The following is a 15,465-nucleotide window of genomic DNA, read 5'->3' as shown; positions in this document are numbered from 1 at the left end:
TCTGATGGTTAGCATTGTAGTAAGATGATTTTACGTAGGATCTTAGAGACAACTCTTAATTTGAAACACATCGGCAAGGCGCTACGTGCTGGACCATTAATTACTTGTTGGATTATGCTCATGAATCGTCTCATCATGCTGAAATTGGATGAATGTACATTATCGGTTGATAGGTGTTACAGAGCTTGCTTGAAACGACAAATCAAAGCAGATTAGCGAAAATCAAGCATGCTCTTTGGTGGCTTCCGCTGGCAAAGCGTGCTCTTGGTGCACAGCGACGTCTTTGATCTGAAGATGCTTCTCCTGAGCTTCCCGGATACGTGCATCCAGCTTGGAATGGCCTTTCTTGGTTTGCCAGGGATAAGGCCCGCCGGGGCTGAACATTTCCTCGATTTCTTCGAGAGTTTTGCCACATGTTTCGGGGTAGCTAGAGTAAAACCAGCGTCAATAGAAACGTAAAACATGGCGTTGTTGAAATTGGGGGCATACCTGAGGAAGAACTGAGCAGCTGCGCCAATGCAAAGGAATCCATGAACCAGGAACATCTTCCAGGTAATATTCGCAAAACCCGGTGGCAGATACAGGCCGAGGGCGAAGTTGAAGAGCCAATTGCCAATGGCAGCGATACCCTGCAGGTTGTCAGCGATGTTGCCATACGCATTTTAGAATGGAGTAAATACCATTCCAGTTGCTCGAGTCTCGAGTGACCAGACTTCGGCCGCATACACCCAGCAAACTGGAGCAAGTGTGAGGGCATAGCAGATGATCAGGAGGTAGCTGAATGCGATAACAGTGTGCGCCTTGCTGCCCATCACCCGGATTCTGACGTTGAGGTTTCCGTCTACGCCTTCCGGAACATACTCTCCAGCAGACAAAACGCCCGCGACGACGAAATGGCACACTGCCATGGAAATGGCACCCCAGATCAAAAGGCCTCGTCGACTGGTCTTGTCGATGTAGAAAAAGATCACGGAAGTGAAAATAATGAAGAGCGCGTATTGGACACCGGAAGAGATCAGGAGGATATTACCCTGGAGACTGTGACGTTGTTAGACGACCCGAAAGTTGATTGGCGACACCAGTTCAAGTACGTACTTTGCCATGGCAAAAACATAGACCACATAGTAAGTCATAATGTTGGCACCACTCAGCTGCTGCCATGCCTGCACGCTGAACCCGGCAAACGTGCGCTTCCACATTCCATTCTGTACGAACTTTCGCCAACCCGGTGCCGCTGAGCGCTCTGCAGCAAGGACAGTTGTGATTTCTTCCCATTCGGCCACCACCAATGGATCATTAACATCTCCGTTGGCTTGGATACGCGCAAGGGTCGTGATGGCCTCTTCAGTGCGATCAACCTTAGCGAGCCAACGAGGCGATCGGGGCAAGAACGGAAGGCCCATCATAAGAAAAACGCATGGAACGTACTGCAGACCCCATGCCGTACGGAACGAAGCCGGGCCGTCGATAAAGGAACAACCATAGCCGATGAAGAACATGATGAAAATACCCCATTCGATGGCCAGTTGCTGAATTACGATGATCGAGCCTCGTTTTTCCTTGGAGAGTGTCAGTTATTAACATCCTGAATGGTACTATTGCAATTGCTCACCTTCTTACTGATTTCTGCCAGATATACAGGCACCTGCGAAGATGTGATACCCACACACACCCCGTTGAGGACTCGTCCCGCAATCAATGTTCCCCAACTTGTAACACCCGCTTGGATGCCAGTTCCAATCAGCCACCAGATGCAGGCAAACATGATCGAATCGCGACGGCCGATGCGGTCAGACACTGGCCCTGCTATTGCCGAGCCAATGACAGAGCCAGCTGCCAATGAGGATCCGATAGCACCCTGCAAGACGCCATGCGGGTTATCGAAGAAATCGATGTATTGTTTCGTGCTCACAATTGCCGACATAGAAGAAATGTCGAAACCGAAAAGCATTCCTCCCACCGTCGCGATGATGGCGAGGAAATAGGTATTGTAGATCTTGGGAAAAGTCGGCAGCTGCATGGTGGGCAGTGGTTTCCGACTTCCCGTCGGCGTCGAGTGTTGCAACACAGGGACAATCTGGGTCTGCCTGGTGATTTCTCCGCAATGACCGCGCCTTGATCTTATTTATATAGTGCCGTAGCAGTGGCAGCTCCCCGCATTGCGGGAATAGTGAGTCAGCTTGAGCTATCCACGATGCCAATTAAGCCAATTAAGCCAATCAAACGTCAAGATCTGCTCGCTTTCTTTCCTCCCAACCGCGCAATCTCAAGTTGCTGCGCGAAAATGTCGATCTCCTATCATGATACCAGGATTTCGGCAGCTTTACGGAGTATTCGGTAAAAAAGAGGCAAACTTTTAACGTGCACTTCAGCCCTCCATATTTGCGCCGCTTCGATGTCCCCACAATAGTTGACCCCAGACGGGGAAAAATATGGGGAGCGGGATCAAGCTACGGAGTAGCGCGATTCTTCGATGACACGACGGTGGTATTTCTCAGAGGGTCAACGATCAAGCGAGCAGTATCTGATTGGATTAGGGCTTCTCGACAGGGTCATCACTCAAGAAATCCGGAAAATTCTGGGGCCGAGCTTCAACAGGGTTTATTCCAGATAGGGTTAGTCTATCCAGCAGCAAGCTCCACAATGGTCAAGGTACGTTGACTTGGCGCTTAAATTCAGCCCGCAAAATTATCCTGTTGGAGGAGCTCTCCAGCCGAGGTCGAATTCACGTGGTTCGGTTAATTTCGAGTCATGAAGCAAGTTCGATGGTCTGACCTCCAGAGTTGGCTCTCGGCTCTACGGAGTTAATGGTTGCACTCCGTATGTTGGACTCTGAACCCGGGCCAAGCATCAGGCGAAGCTATCTTTAAATTGCCGGGGCCCCATGGAGAACCTCCGCAAGCTTTGATTAGGATTCATCGATCAGGCCGACTATGACCAATTGTGGCATGATGGCACTTTGGCTGCTGTCCTTGACTATGCCGGTTTAATAGCCGACCTACGACGCTTGGTGTTGGAAAAACCAACGTCCCAAAGCATGCGAACTTGAACTTCGGGCATTGAGCCTTGTCTTTTGGAGCCGCGCTCATATGACAAGACTTTATCGACGTCAGATAAAGCGTGGCTCGGTGTCACTTTTTTGCAGATGCTCATTATGCAGCGAGTCTTGCCATGATCCCTTATGTTGTTTTGGTCAACTTACGAATTCAAAACCGAGCATCACGTCATACATGTCATGCATCAATTATTGCAACGTCTCTGGACTCTCTGGACGATGTCATTGCAATCCGCAAACATAGCACCAATGCATTCAGCATCGGTAATTGAGCATTCTTACTCATATAAATCGGCCTATCCGTTTGATGAGCCCAGGTGTTCATCGAGTCATTTTCAGTTGGCAACAGCGCCACACAGGCCGTGGACTATGCATGGACCGTAATGCTGTGCAACCTGGTCACCAACGGAGGAAACTGGGGCTATTACGGCGATATACGGTGAATTTCTGGAGGTTTACGGAACATTTCAGCATTATCTTCCAGCTTCGTGCTCTCAGCAAGGTGCTGAGCTCTGATCCACAGTCTTACGCTGACATTGAACTTATCACAGCGATGTCATCACTGGAGAGTTGGTTGTCTCAGTGCTGACATGTATTGGGAGATTCGAACTTCGGCCTGCCGTGAACAAGCTTCGTGCCAAAACAGATGATAGGTTACTCGGCGGCCCGACGTCATAGCACGAAGAGCACCATGTGCAACGAATGTTTCAAACAGCACAAATCAAACGAGGGTCCCTATCCGTCGTGTTGACGGCTCGAGTACGGCGGATTTCGAACATGGTAGGCCGGCCCCTCCCTGCATCCCAGCATGCACCTGCTTCCCTCGAGTCAATATCAGCGGGCGCTAGCGCGTCCTCGACGATGTAGAAGTTGGTCGTGATCCAATTCTGCAGGCTTCAATATTCGTTGATAGAAAAGGATATTATCCTTGAGCAAGGATTAGTAGCGAAATTCGTATTCGTCTGAGCTCGATCCGATCAATCTACCAATTTTTGGCCACCATTCTACCATCAATCGCCCACACCACACAGCGGAAGACGGAAGAAGATCAGAGTATACCGCATCTCACTGAAGTAGTTCATTCGCATACAGTCTACTGCTGGCATTGATCAGTTTGTGGAGTATAAATGAACTGTGATATAACTGCCTATGATTACAGGAGTCTTAGGAATCACGATCAATTTGCAGACGTTATTGATAGGTCTGCATCAAAACAGCAGCAGTATTGAGTTCATTCGTGATCTAGTTGATAGTTAGAGGACTAGAAAATTGATTCTGTCTGCATGGATTTGTGACAGCAGGAATTTTAACGATAGTTTTCTTGTTCGTATCACAAGTGAAATCATCTGATGCCATTTATACTCACAACAGATTCCGTCAAGATGCACTGATAAAACTGCTCTTGCAATTGGAATTCCAGACAAGTTTGTTATGCGGATGATTTGATTTGCCCTAGAATCAATGTAATACTTCTGAGGAAAAGAGCAAAGAATGCGCGGATAAGTTTCATTTCCAGTGACAACAGTATGAGAGCCACTTGTTGAAGCGAAAGAACATGACAAAATCACAGAATTAGAGCTGAGATTCGAGAATCTCTGAGCACAGCTTCATCAAACTCATGGACATGCAGCAGGCAATAAAGGAGAGGAGAATCAAAGCATCTCAACGTCGTGATCATCGCGCTGCAGCTGGAGAGGGAAGTTTTCCATATTACCCATCGTGATCAGATGACCTCCACCACGTTTGCGCTTGAGCATTTCGACAAGCGGCGACACTAAAGGATCATTGTCTGATTCAGAGCCATTGTTCGCATTTGGCTCTTCATCGCTGGAGTCCATTTCGTCTGCCGTTCTCTTACGGCTGCTCTTCGCAGGTCTGGGTCTGATGATGTCTGTCATGTTAATCGTCTTGTTGGTTTTGGTAATTCGGTTTCCCGTCTGGTTGGATGTCATGAAATTCTTGGACACGAGGTTGTGAACTGGGGAGTTCTGAGTCGAGTCCGGAGACTCGGAAGTCTCCGTATGAGCACCCTCCACAGAGACTGATTTCACAATACAATCGTATCTTTCCGCGCTGTTGCGTTAAGAATTAGTACAATTATGATCCAAGAGGAGACTCATCTCTCAACTTACGCCGCACTCTGGGAGACAATGTTCAATTCCTTCGCGACTGCCGCCCAATCCACCTATGGCATTTTGTCGGTCGACATAATCCCTCCAATCTTCGACTAATATGTAAAGAAAGCATTATACCTTTCCCTTGACAGAATGATTCACACATGAGATCAGGAACTGGAGTTGTTCCTTTGGGATCATTGGTACCATGGTCGTTGGAATCAGGGTTTACAGGGTCACGTGAGACTGTGTTCTCAGAAAGTGATCCTGACGAGAGCCTGGGACGAACGTTCACCAGGTTGAAGACGGAGGCGCTGATAATGCGTCAAAAATGAACTGTGAAATACGACAATTGTGGGATACAGAAGCACCGGGGTTGGGAAGATGTGAGGAATGGAGAATTGTAGTTGACGATGAGAAGGGAAGGCAAGTGATCTGAAAGAAGGAGAGAGAGAGTCACGACAAGAAAAAGATAAATCCCATCGTTACACGAGCTGAACATCTGTCGCTGTAGCGATGTTGGTTTACTATCGCAGGTTCAGGAGGTGACAGATGATCAATCCTCCTTTCCAGCACTGGGAGGCTTGCTTTGCGCTCTCAGTCCCTGGAGACTAGGCACAGTAGCAGCAATAGTAGATAAATGTACATTGTATTCATTAAGAACATACACACTAGAATGGTATGAGTCGCAATTTTGTTACGGACGAAGAAGGAAACGAAGATAGTAGCAAGAGATCAAAATATCGGATGATCCAGCCTGCTTCGTTCAGGATTAGCAGACAAGCAGGATCGGATGACAATACAAAGGGAAATTCAACGTTTTGATTTGTTGACTAGGTAGTTATCAGAATAGATTGATAAGGAAGGGACAGACGAGACCTCTGGAGCCATAGCTATTGAGCACTTCACTCGGAAGCGACTCCATTGCTATTTTCTAGAACCGGAACAAGAAAACTTATACTGTGACTAGAGTGTTCAGTCTATCGATATACTCAGTGGAAAAGGGAGTCTAGTCCACAGACACGGAGAAGACATCGGACTAGCGTGCGAGAAGTTCAAATATGCGATGACATTCAGCAACTCGATGATTCAAGCAAGCGTCCTCCGAAACCCGTTCAAGTCCTTAATGTTGTTCGTGGAAGAGGTTTTGCTCACGGTATCCAATAAAGCAGACTTCTTTCCCGGAGATATGGGCTTTGTTCCGTTGAAAGCTTGCTTGCTGCTGCTTTTAGCGATCTTGGATGGCAATTGGCCTTGGAAAGCGAGTCTGTGTCCGACGCCAAATGCTAAGACTTTGCCTTGCTGTAATCAATACTTCTCATAACCAGACTTGGGATTGGAGGTTGCGGTGGCCATGTTCCTTTTTGATCTTGTTGAGCCGGATGCGAGTGGCATTGTGGTTGGTTGTGCCAATGGCTTGAGTAACTGCAGACAAGTCAACCTACACAAGCAAACTAATTGTCAACCATAAGCTATCCAACAGCAATTCCATTAACTTACCTTGCCCTCTGGTGTCGATTGCTTTGTAACACTCTCAAATTGAACAAAAGTCTGCTCTGCTTGACTCTGGGAGTCGCGGCAGGTTCGGAAGGGGGTGTGTTACTGTTGTTGACCATTTTGACGTATGTACCTTTTCCTCGCACTGCTTGCTATTGGAGTCTGTTCGAGGGGCGGAAAGGCAGCGGTATGGAGTGGGAGACATGCGGACTGAAATTTGTAAGTTGCAGAATAGGATATGCTGCCACCGAAAGGCCAAGAGATGCTTCGAGCACAAGTCTCTATTTACATGAAATGTAAACAGGAGCTGTTTATGTTGCAAAAGGATGTGAGAGGAACAACTAAACTGTGAGTATGTGCACGCAACTCAGCGGACTCTGCTCGTCTGAAGGTGAAATGAATTTATGCTCCTTCTGATTAGGTCGACGGATAATGCCACAAAAGCGAAAAGTGCAAAATTCTCCTCAGTAGGGAGCTGAAGCGAATTGAACAGCTTGGCTGCGCCGAAACTGCCTGGCGTCAGTTGCCGATTGACTCCGTCAAATACATAGACACAATAACCCTAGCCCTAGGGTTATGCGCAGACACGGTCATTACAATAATCCATACCCTCTGCTTCCAAGTCATGGTAGCTGGCAATAATTGACGTCGAGGCCTGATATAAAGCGACGTAATCAAACTTGTAGGTGCCTAACTGGGAGGTTGAGATGATATTGCAATGCCAACAGGGCATACGTCGGTCCTGACCCCCTGGCCATTCACTCAAGAGCTGTCCAATGTCGTCTAGAACCAGCCACAAGAAAAGTCTTTCTGGTCTTGTGAGCACCTTGCCCCAGCCAAACTGCTACCAAACTGCCGGACTTATCCATAAATGCCTCTCTTCTCCGGGTCTCTGGGGACGATTACCATACCTCTGGTGGGCTTGTGACACTTGTAGGGGCATATTCAGGGGCAAAGCAAACATGAGATGGACCCATATAAAGGTTTCAGAGTCAGTACATTAGTCATTTCAGAGTGTCATCGCCAGTAGAATCCTACAGGCCATCTTTTATGGCAACATCGAAAAGCAAGCAAAATAGGATCGTGTGATATAGAAGGCAAATCTGCAGGCGTGAAAGCCTTTTGTGTTGACAAGTATTTGGTCTGTTTGCGTCTGAAGTCTCGCAAAGGCAACAAAAACACACGCTTCGCACAATTCAGTTCACATAAATCTTGTTGTGTCAACAGAGGTACAAAGCCATACACCTCTGCGTACATTCCATTGTCTTAAACTTGTCCGTCTTATCGCTTTTACATCGTCAGGATCGAGCATCTTATTTATTTCTGACCTTTTTCTGCCAGAGAGAACCTGCATCTGAGAACGCTCAACAGAATTGCTAACCGATGGTTAGAGATCAAGACGTGTCTCACTTGCAAAATACTCAAAGCAACCTGGTCACGGCAACAATGTCCACTTCTCGTCGGAACAAGGCCCTGCCTACTGAGGGTCAGACTGCAAGGTTTCTGTATGCAATCCTGAAGCAACTCGACTTACGGCCAGTAAGTTCCGTCCCCGTCATAGACTCCAAGGCCGACTCCTGATATTGTAGGTGAATTGGCATGCTGTGGCAGCCGAACTTGACATCTCCAATGGCCATGCTGCTCGTATGAGGTACTCTCGCTTTAAGCAGCAAATGGAAGATCTGTATGGTTCCGAGAGCACTATCACGCATCCTGCTGCCAAGAAACCCTCAAACAAAGGCAGCAGTGCTGGGAAAACCGATGCAAAGAGTGGAAGTGCCAGAGGTGCTGGCAATCCGTACCAGAAAATTATGAGTAAAGTGGCTCCTGGAGGTGTACACAAGAACTGGAAGAAGGCTCTTGGCCCTGAGGATTTCGCTCCTAAAGCGAGCAAGAAGACGGAGCCGGAGTCCACAAACGGTACTTTCACTCTCTCCATGCCAAAGCATGAGCCTCCATCGGGAATCTTCCGTCCGCCTGGGAATGGCATGTTAGCAGCTTTCCCTCAGAACATGCTTTCGGCAGCATCGACTCACAACATGGAACCTGCATATGTCTGCCCTGCTGAGTTGGGAGTTTTCCAGCAAAATCAAGGCACACAGACAATGCCGGAGTCCATCCTGTATGACAATCCCGGAACTTTCCCCAAGCACAGCCAGGATTTGGACTGGAAGCCGATGGATTATGGATGTTGCCCACAGCCTTACCCCCTCGAGCCGATGCTTCACGCGGGAGCAACAATGGCAGGGGAGAATGGAACATCCAATCCTGCCCGGAAAACCAAATTCATCCACTATCAGCCACCGCGTTCCCAAACCGACGGCCCCGACTGGGACCTGTTCGTCAAGGAAGAACAAATGGCTGACGGAAGCACTGAAGATGAAGAGGAAAGAATCAAAATGGAGGAGAAAAAGTTTTCAGCCTCTACCTAAGTGAGAAAGGACGGAAACCCGCTGCGTGTGATTCGCTGTGTGAGCTGTTGCCATACGCTTCTTTTGCTCTTCTGCCTCCTTCTCGATTCGGTCGTTCAGAGTATCTATACCCCTCACTGTATTCTTAGGAGTTCGTGCGACGGATTACCTATCCTGGCGCATTGTGTGCGTTTCTATGGTTTTCATGCGTTCGGTTTGGGCTCTGAAGTGATGGCTTGCACAAGCTGTGGCTAGCTCTTTGTCTGATAAGATAGGTACAGTTCATTCAGGGCGCGACGCTGTTAATAAAAAGGTATTGTTTCTCAACCCGGTATCTTTCAAAGGCGGTGGCCAGCTTCGTAAGAAAGCTCCCTGCAGAACATGTGCCATTACGAACAGATTAGAAGATGCTGGATGCCAAAGAGGATTCATTCCATGATCATCGCACGATGCTTGTTTCTGATGAAAGATGATACAAACGACGACAGTCATGGACGGATAGTAACAGATGGCTACACTTTGCTCACCTAGTTCCCTGGATGCTGCTCTGGAGCGGCACTCGAAGCTTCTTTCATGCGCTGTCTAGCATGTCTATCTACAGGAAAAGGCCATGTCGTGATCCATTGTCATCGCTTTTCCTCCGAAGTGGCCATCTGCTGCAAAAAGGCTTCTCTTAAATCAACCACAATTCTCTCTTTGCTTTTGTTGTCGACATGGTTCACGAATCCGGCACCAGGTAAGACACGACAACTACCAGAACAGCTCGTACTTACAATACTGATCTGAACCATTGGAAAGCCGGCAGGGGTGATTTAGTCGTTACTATCAGTACAAGAATCGGAGCATCGGGGTGCCGAAGTAGCACGGAACAGGCACTTCGAGTCTACTCCCGGAAAACAGAAAACAACCACCATTCATAACTCATGAACACTGGGGTATCTTCATTGCACGTGAAACTAGAGGTAAGGTAGGTGCCAGACCACCACAACATGATGAAGACGAAATAAACCTATATATCCGCCATGACACTCTGAATGATATTCTTTTTGTATTCCCGTAAAGCCGCTTCCTTTCTCTGCATATACTGCCGTAATCGTAGATAGCGTTGGCGCCAAGTCCCTTCCTCGTCGGGTCCATATGGGTCAACCAAATCATGTTCAAGTTCCAAGTCAAGTGGCTTGGAATTCTGCCTCGTGTCATGATTATCGTTCGAATCAGATTGGAGTGAAATGTCCGTCAGGGTGCCATTCAAACTGATGTCGCTGCTGACTCGGACGTTGGTCTGAATCGAATAGATAGGACTTGATACAAAACTGCCAGCTAGATATCCGGTTTCGGTTGTTGAATTTGTGACACTGACAGTCAACGAACTTGGAGCAGTATTATCGATTCCAATCTTTTGGCCAATGCCGAAGAACATTGCACAGAAAAACATCAACATCGGTAAAGGAACTCCAGCGTACTTTGCTCGCAGCTTCCGCACAGCGGCACGTGCGAGGTTTCGAGCTTCCGGAGCTTCGATAGGATGTGATCGGCCAACTAATTTTGCATGCATGATTTCGCCAGCCAGGGCATGAATGATGCGTTCAGTCGAAAGATTCTCCGAAGTTCCTGTCGGAGACCGCTCGGTAAAGAATGGCGACATAGATGCAACATCGCCAAGATCTTGAGATGGGGTGTTGGACGCAGCAAAGGATTCGCGGCGTTCTGATGGCACAGTTTCGTTCGACATTCTGGCTTCGTCACGAGCCGGTGAGGCAGTAGTCTGGGGTGTTGCCAGGCGAACCGGTCGGCCTGGATTCTGTGGAACTTGCAAGTGTAACTTTCCTGGTCGTGCGTTGGCTGTCGATTGATCTGTGCCCTGAACCGTAGTTGTTTGGACAGTCGACGGCGATTTATCAACCCTCAGGAGCGGTGATGATCTGTTACGTGAGTTGTCTGTTGACGACGGGCGCTGCACAGGTTTTACTGGAAAGAAGGAAAATCCGCTGCCAGGGACAGAGCCTTTGCTCGGCGGTCGGCCACGCAGTTTCCCAGTTATCGACGCATTAGTATTCGTCCATGCAGAAGATACTGCGGGTCCATGACGCCGCCTGTTGCGAAGCTTTTCTCCCGACACTGGAGTTATCGCGGAACGCGGCTGTGTCTCAGCAGCTGCCTCAGCCGCTGTATACGTTCTTGGAGTCACCGCGGATCGAGGATAGCCGGGAGAGTGATCTCTAAGCCAACGAAAGTCCTGGTCGCCAAGAACGTCATCTCGCGGTGCACTGGCTCCGAAGGATGATGCTGCTGCTGCCCACGGATCCGTGGCATCGGTGTCGTCCGGGAAAGGACTGAATGGAATAGCGCTTTGTGGGAAGTTCGTGGCATGGGCAGCAAGAGAACCGGAATCCCACACCGCCGCGGACGTATCAAGATGGGGCCGTTTACGCCGTTCTTCTTCAGCTTGTCTGTCTTCAGCCCGTTTCCGGCCACGTTTAGGCCTCCACTCAGGAACCAAAGCTCGTAGTGCCAGGTCATCTTCCAGCAGCACTCCATCCCTCATCTCGCTTGGCGGACTGTCCCGACTAGGGATTTGTGCATAGTACACATGAGGATGTCCCAAAAGATATTCAAAAAAGGCATCAACATGCATTGCACGCATCCATCGCTGTCTGTCGTCAGTTTCACCGAATTTGCTGGGTAGAATTGTTCTCATTCCAACCTTCAATCGCACAGCATACTGCTGAACCTTTTGCGTACTTTGCTTCTTCTCCAAGGACGGCGGCTCAACGCCAAGTTCGATGGCAAGCTGGATCCATGTCTTCAACTCTTTGCGATCCAATTTACGGACCAATTCCCACAAGGTATAGATACTGAAGTTTTTCCCGTCGCTGCGCGGTGGGTTCCGAAAACATTTTCGAAGTTCGCCGGTGTCGACAGACGCTGGAACGTTAGGATTGCAGTACAAGATAAAAGAAACATATGCATCGTCAATGGTTTCATCGGTTACTTCTCGAGGAGGAAGTACGCGGCGCTCACTTTCCTCCACGGCGTCGACAAGCACTCGCAGTTGAGGTCTTGGGGCAACAAGTGGTGGCGACATTGAATGAACGGAGCGAGGTCCGGAATGAGCTAACGAGCCATACAGCGAGCCTCGGGGTGAAGACTGCGCGCTTCGTGGTGTCTCCTTGCGATACAGCGGTGGGGACGCTGATGCCGAAACGCGAGCACCGCTGGAGCTGCTGCGGCGGAAGGTTGATTCGAATGATGTTGAATATCTGAACTGCTGAACCGCCGTTCCGTTTGTCACCTCCCGAGACTGGTCACCGGCATTTCTAAAGGAAGCCTCCATTGTCTTCGCAAATTCATCAGATCAGCTTTCGTACTCAGCAGTCGCTCGATTTACAGTGCACGATATGTGTACACCCTTACTTACAGTATGGTACTTTGATGCTTGCCGTCCAGCAAGCCAGTATGAATATTCATCGCACGAATGCCGCCCTCATGAATGTCATCGTAGTTAATCAAAGCAACTAGAGAAGACTGGGGAACCTACAAGCAGCGGAGCTTGATCACCCCCCAGCATCTCGGGATCTATTTTAAGAAGCGGCTGATGGGCATCACGAAACACATCTGATTGGTGAAAACTCTGTAACTTAATTTGGAACCATCTTCTTTCAAAAGGCACTAGGGTTTAGGGTTGTAAAGTCATGTGATTTGCCCCACTTCTCCCTTGCCTTATCTAATGCCGTATCTAATCGATAAGGGTGAGCTAATAAGCAACTACGGGGCATCCGATGGAAAGCCGAAAGTTACTTGGCCTTGATCTATCGACCTGGATGACGATGCGATCAGTGCCTCTTCCTCTTCGCGATAACTCCCGTTAAAATTATTCGTTTCTCCTTGCTTGTTCATCTGCTCTCTCAGTCGTAACCCTCGGTCTCGTGCCTGCATGCTCTGCAGATGCTGGCTCATATGAGGCCGTCGGACCGAACCCCCAACCCAAGAGCTACATCTGCAGTTTCGCTATCATGACGAGATCCGTACAGTCGACGACACCGTCACGACCTGTCCGTAGCACTCGGAATAATGTGGGGTCTTATCAGGAAGATTCCTCGACGGATTCAAGTTATGATACATCCGAGACTGCATCGACATATCGCACCAGACGGCGCCGCCGGCCCAATGCGGATCACTCCATCATTGACAGGCCGCGGCGCTCAACTCGCCCAATGAGATCTTATCGCGAGCCGTCCTCAGATGAGGATTTGGATCAGGTCATCGCCCGCTATCCGGACATGATCGTAACGGCAGATACAAATCAAAATCGTCCCCGGCAGCAGGCTCTCAGGAGGTCGCCTCGGAAAAGCAAAAAGACGGCTGCAACGGATTCTCCGCGGAAACGCCGGCGTGTGGAGGCAACTCACACGGTTTCAGCTCCGGTCGAGGATGATTCAAATCGTCGCATCCCACCGTGGCATACGTTGCCATACCACATACTTTTTGACATCTTCTTCAGGGCATCACATCCTTTAGTGGACGTGCCACAGGGACTTCCGCGGCCATCGATAAAATGGCTTCTCGGAGTTGCTCTACTTTGTCGCTCGTTTGCGGAACCGGCTTTGGCCGCCCTTTACCACACTCCCGTCTTGATACCGGCATACAGAGCCCATAAACTTATCGAGCTTCTTTCCCAGCCACCGGGTTCGACATTATTTAACTACGCAAGCAAAATACAAGAACTCTGGGTTGACGTGAGGCCAGTGCTGACCACCAAAGCGGGACCAACCTACGGCTACGTTGATTTGACCAAGATCATAGAGAAAACGCCGCATATCAAGACTCTTCGGTTGTTTGATAGCCATGACGTACATCAACCTTTGATGGGACTGATTCATCCCCCAAAATGGAAGTATCCGGACTCGCTATTTGATTGCCTGAGGAACAACCAGGTCCGTCTGCACTCGTTTGATTGGAATGCCAGGTTCATGGATTCAAGCTCGCTTGTGGATACCATGTTGGCGCGCCATCGCGAGGAGCCGTTCTCGACTCTGCGAGAAGTCAAGCTGGTTCAAATTGTTTCTGATGACGATAGTGTTGACGAGTCCTCACCTCATCTACTTGAAAACCGCTTGGGCGCTGCCCTGTGTGCACTTCCAGAGCTCCGCCGCCTGACCTTTGTCGACTGCTTTGCGGTCAACGAAAGGCTACTACCGAAACTTCCCCCGACATTGCATTACTTGAATATTGACAGCTGCGATGACCTTGTCTCCCAGAGCCTCGCGCCATTCCTGGCTAACCAAGGAGGGGAGCTCAGAGAATTGGTCCTGAAGCATAACCGACACCTGAACATGTCGTTTGCTGTACGACTCGCTGAGTCCTGTCCAAAGCTAGAGCGATTATCAGTAGACTTTATCATGCACCCATGGCCACCATACTACACTGGCGCTCCTCACTTTGACGATCTCTTTAAACCGGGCGAAGTTCCGACCTGGCCCAAGTCTCTTCAAGAAATTGAGCTGCTCCAATTAAGACAATGGGACAAGGAGAGAGCCGCGGCGTTTTTTGGTTCTCTCGTCGACGCTGCTCCCAACCTGAAGGACCTGAGAAAGATCGTGATCAGCGCAACAGTGCAAATGGGCTGGCAAGACCGAGCGTTGTTCCGACGGCAATGGATCAAAAAGCTTGAGCGAACCTTCCTGCGTCCGGACGACTCGCCAGTGAAGAATTCTCCTGACAATTCCGACGCCAAGAAACAACCCGAGACCCGACGCCACTCAAGCCGACGCAGCGCACGCGCCGCGCGGAAGCGCCTCACCGAGATGGACGACAGCGACATCGATAGTAACGATGCCGACGACGACGCCAACAGCACAACCAGCAAGGCCGGCGGCGCTCCCGAGTCCGACACCAACGGCGGCGGCTACATCCAGGGCCTCTGCCACACCGTTGCGATCCGCATCGACAACCTCCGTCCTACAGAGCAGCAATTCAATGAAAACGATTTCTTGAATTCCGAAGACACCGATGAAGACGAGGAGTGGGACGGTCACGACTGGGATTGGGGCATGGATGATGAAGTTTACGAGTATGCGTGGTGAAAAGTCCCCTCTTACTTCTTCTTGCTATCATTTTTTTTTTAAACGTCCTTATCCTCTCTTCAATATTTTTCTCTCGTCCTTGGATTCCGTGGGTTACTTTTGTCTGGTTCATGGGCTGGAGCTGGTTGGCACTATTTATTACATGTCGGTTAAAGAAGGATGGTGGTATGCTGAAAGGAGGCGTTTTGAAATTGTTTGTTTGAATTTGATGAATTGCCACTTGATTTCTTTGCTGCTTCGTATAATGTACACGATATTTGATGCCGATCAAAATTTCTATTCAAATAGGAGTTAATTCTCTATTC

At 49.1% G+C, this 15,465-nt stretch overlaps 5 protein-coding genes across 5 annotated transcripts; 2 read left to right on the top strand and 3 right to left on the bottom strand.

The window, feature by feature from the left end:
- Positions 1-222: 222 nt before the first annotated feature.
- On the bottom strand, positions 223-2,020 carry VTN49DRAFT_3939 (uncharacterized protein; the record flags this gene model as incomplete). Its single annotated transcript, XM_069411829.1, has 5 exons — positions 223-427; positions 490-629; positions 681-1,038; positions 1,096-1,559; positions 1,613-2,020. The coding sequence occupies 5 exons, from the start codon at positions 2,018-2,020 to the stop codon at positions 223-225; spliced, it is 1,575 nt and encodes a 524-aa protein (XP_069272563.1).
- A 2,687-nt stretch (positions 2,021-4,707) lies between these two features.
- VTN49DRAFT_3938 (uncharacterized protein) lies at positions 4,708-5,379 on the bottom strand (the record flags this gene model as incomplete). Its single annotated transcript, XM_069411828.1, has 3 exons — positions 4,708-5,128; positions 5,188-5,240; positions 5,308-5,379. The coding sequence occupies 3 exons, from the start codon at positions 5,377-5,379 to the stop codon at positions 4,708-4,710; spliced, it is 546 nt and encodes a 181-aa protein (XP_069272562.1).
- Positions 5,380-8,049: 2,670 nt separating this feature from the next.
- VTN49DRAFT_3937 (uncharacterized protein) lies at positions 8,050-9,098 on the top strand (the record flags this gene model as incomplete). The annotated part of the gene is made up of 2 exons (XM_069411827.1): positions 8,050-8,205; positions 8,256-9,098. 2 exons carry the CDS (start codon positions 8,050-8,052, stop codon positions 9,096-9,098), a joined length of 999 nt encoding a protein of 332 aa, XP_069272561.1.
- A 988-nt stretch (positions 9,099-10,086) lies between these two features.
- Positions 10,087-12,411, bottom strand: VTN49DRAFT_3936 (uncharacterized protein; the record flags this gene model as incomplete). Its single annotated transcript, XM_069411826.1, has 2 exons — positions 10,087-11,727; positions 11,782-12,411. 2 exons carry the CDS (start codon positions 12,409-12,411, stop codon positions 10,087-10,089), a joined length of 2,271 nt encoding a protein of 756 aa, XP_069272560.1.
- Positions 12,412-13,090: 679 nt separating this feature from the next.
- VTN49DRAFT_3935 (uncharacterized protein) lies at positions 13,091-15,160 on the top strand (the record flags this gene model as incomplete). Its single annotated transcript, XM_069411825.1, has 1 exon — positions 13,091-15,160. One exon carries the CDS (start codon positions 13,091-13,093, stop codon positions 15,158-15,160), a length of 2,070 nt encoding a protein of 689 aa, XP_069272559.1.
- Between the last annotated feature and the right edge of the window lie 305 nt (positions 15,161-15,465).

This window comes from Thermomyces lanuginosus (genome assembly GCF_041956635.1).
Source record: "Thermomyces lanuginosus strain ATCC 200065 unplaced genomic scaffold VTN49scaffold_3, whole genome shotgun sequence".
NCBI classification, from domain to species: Eukaryota; Fungi; Ascomycota; class Eurotiomycetes; order Eurotiales; family Trichocomaceae; genus Thermomyces; species Thermomyces lanuginosus.
This window is presented reverse-complemented; position numbering and strand designations above follow the sequence as displayed.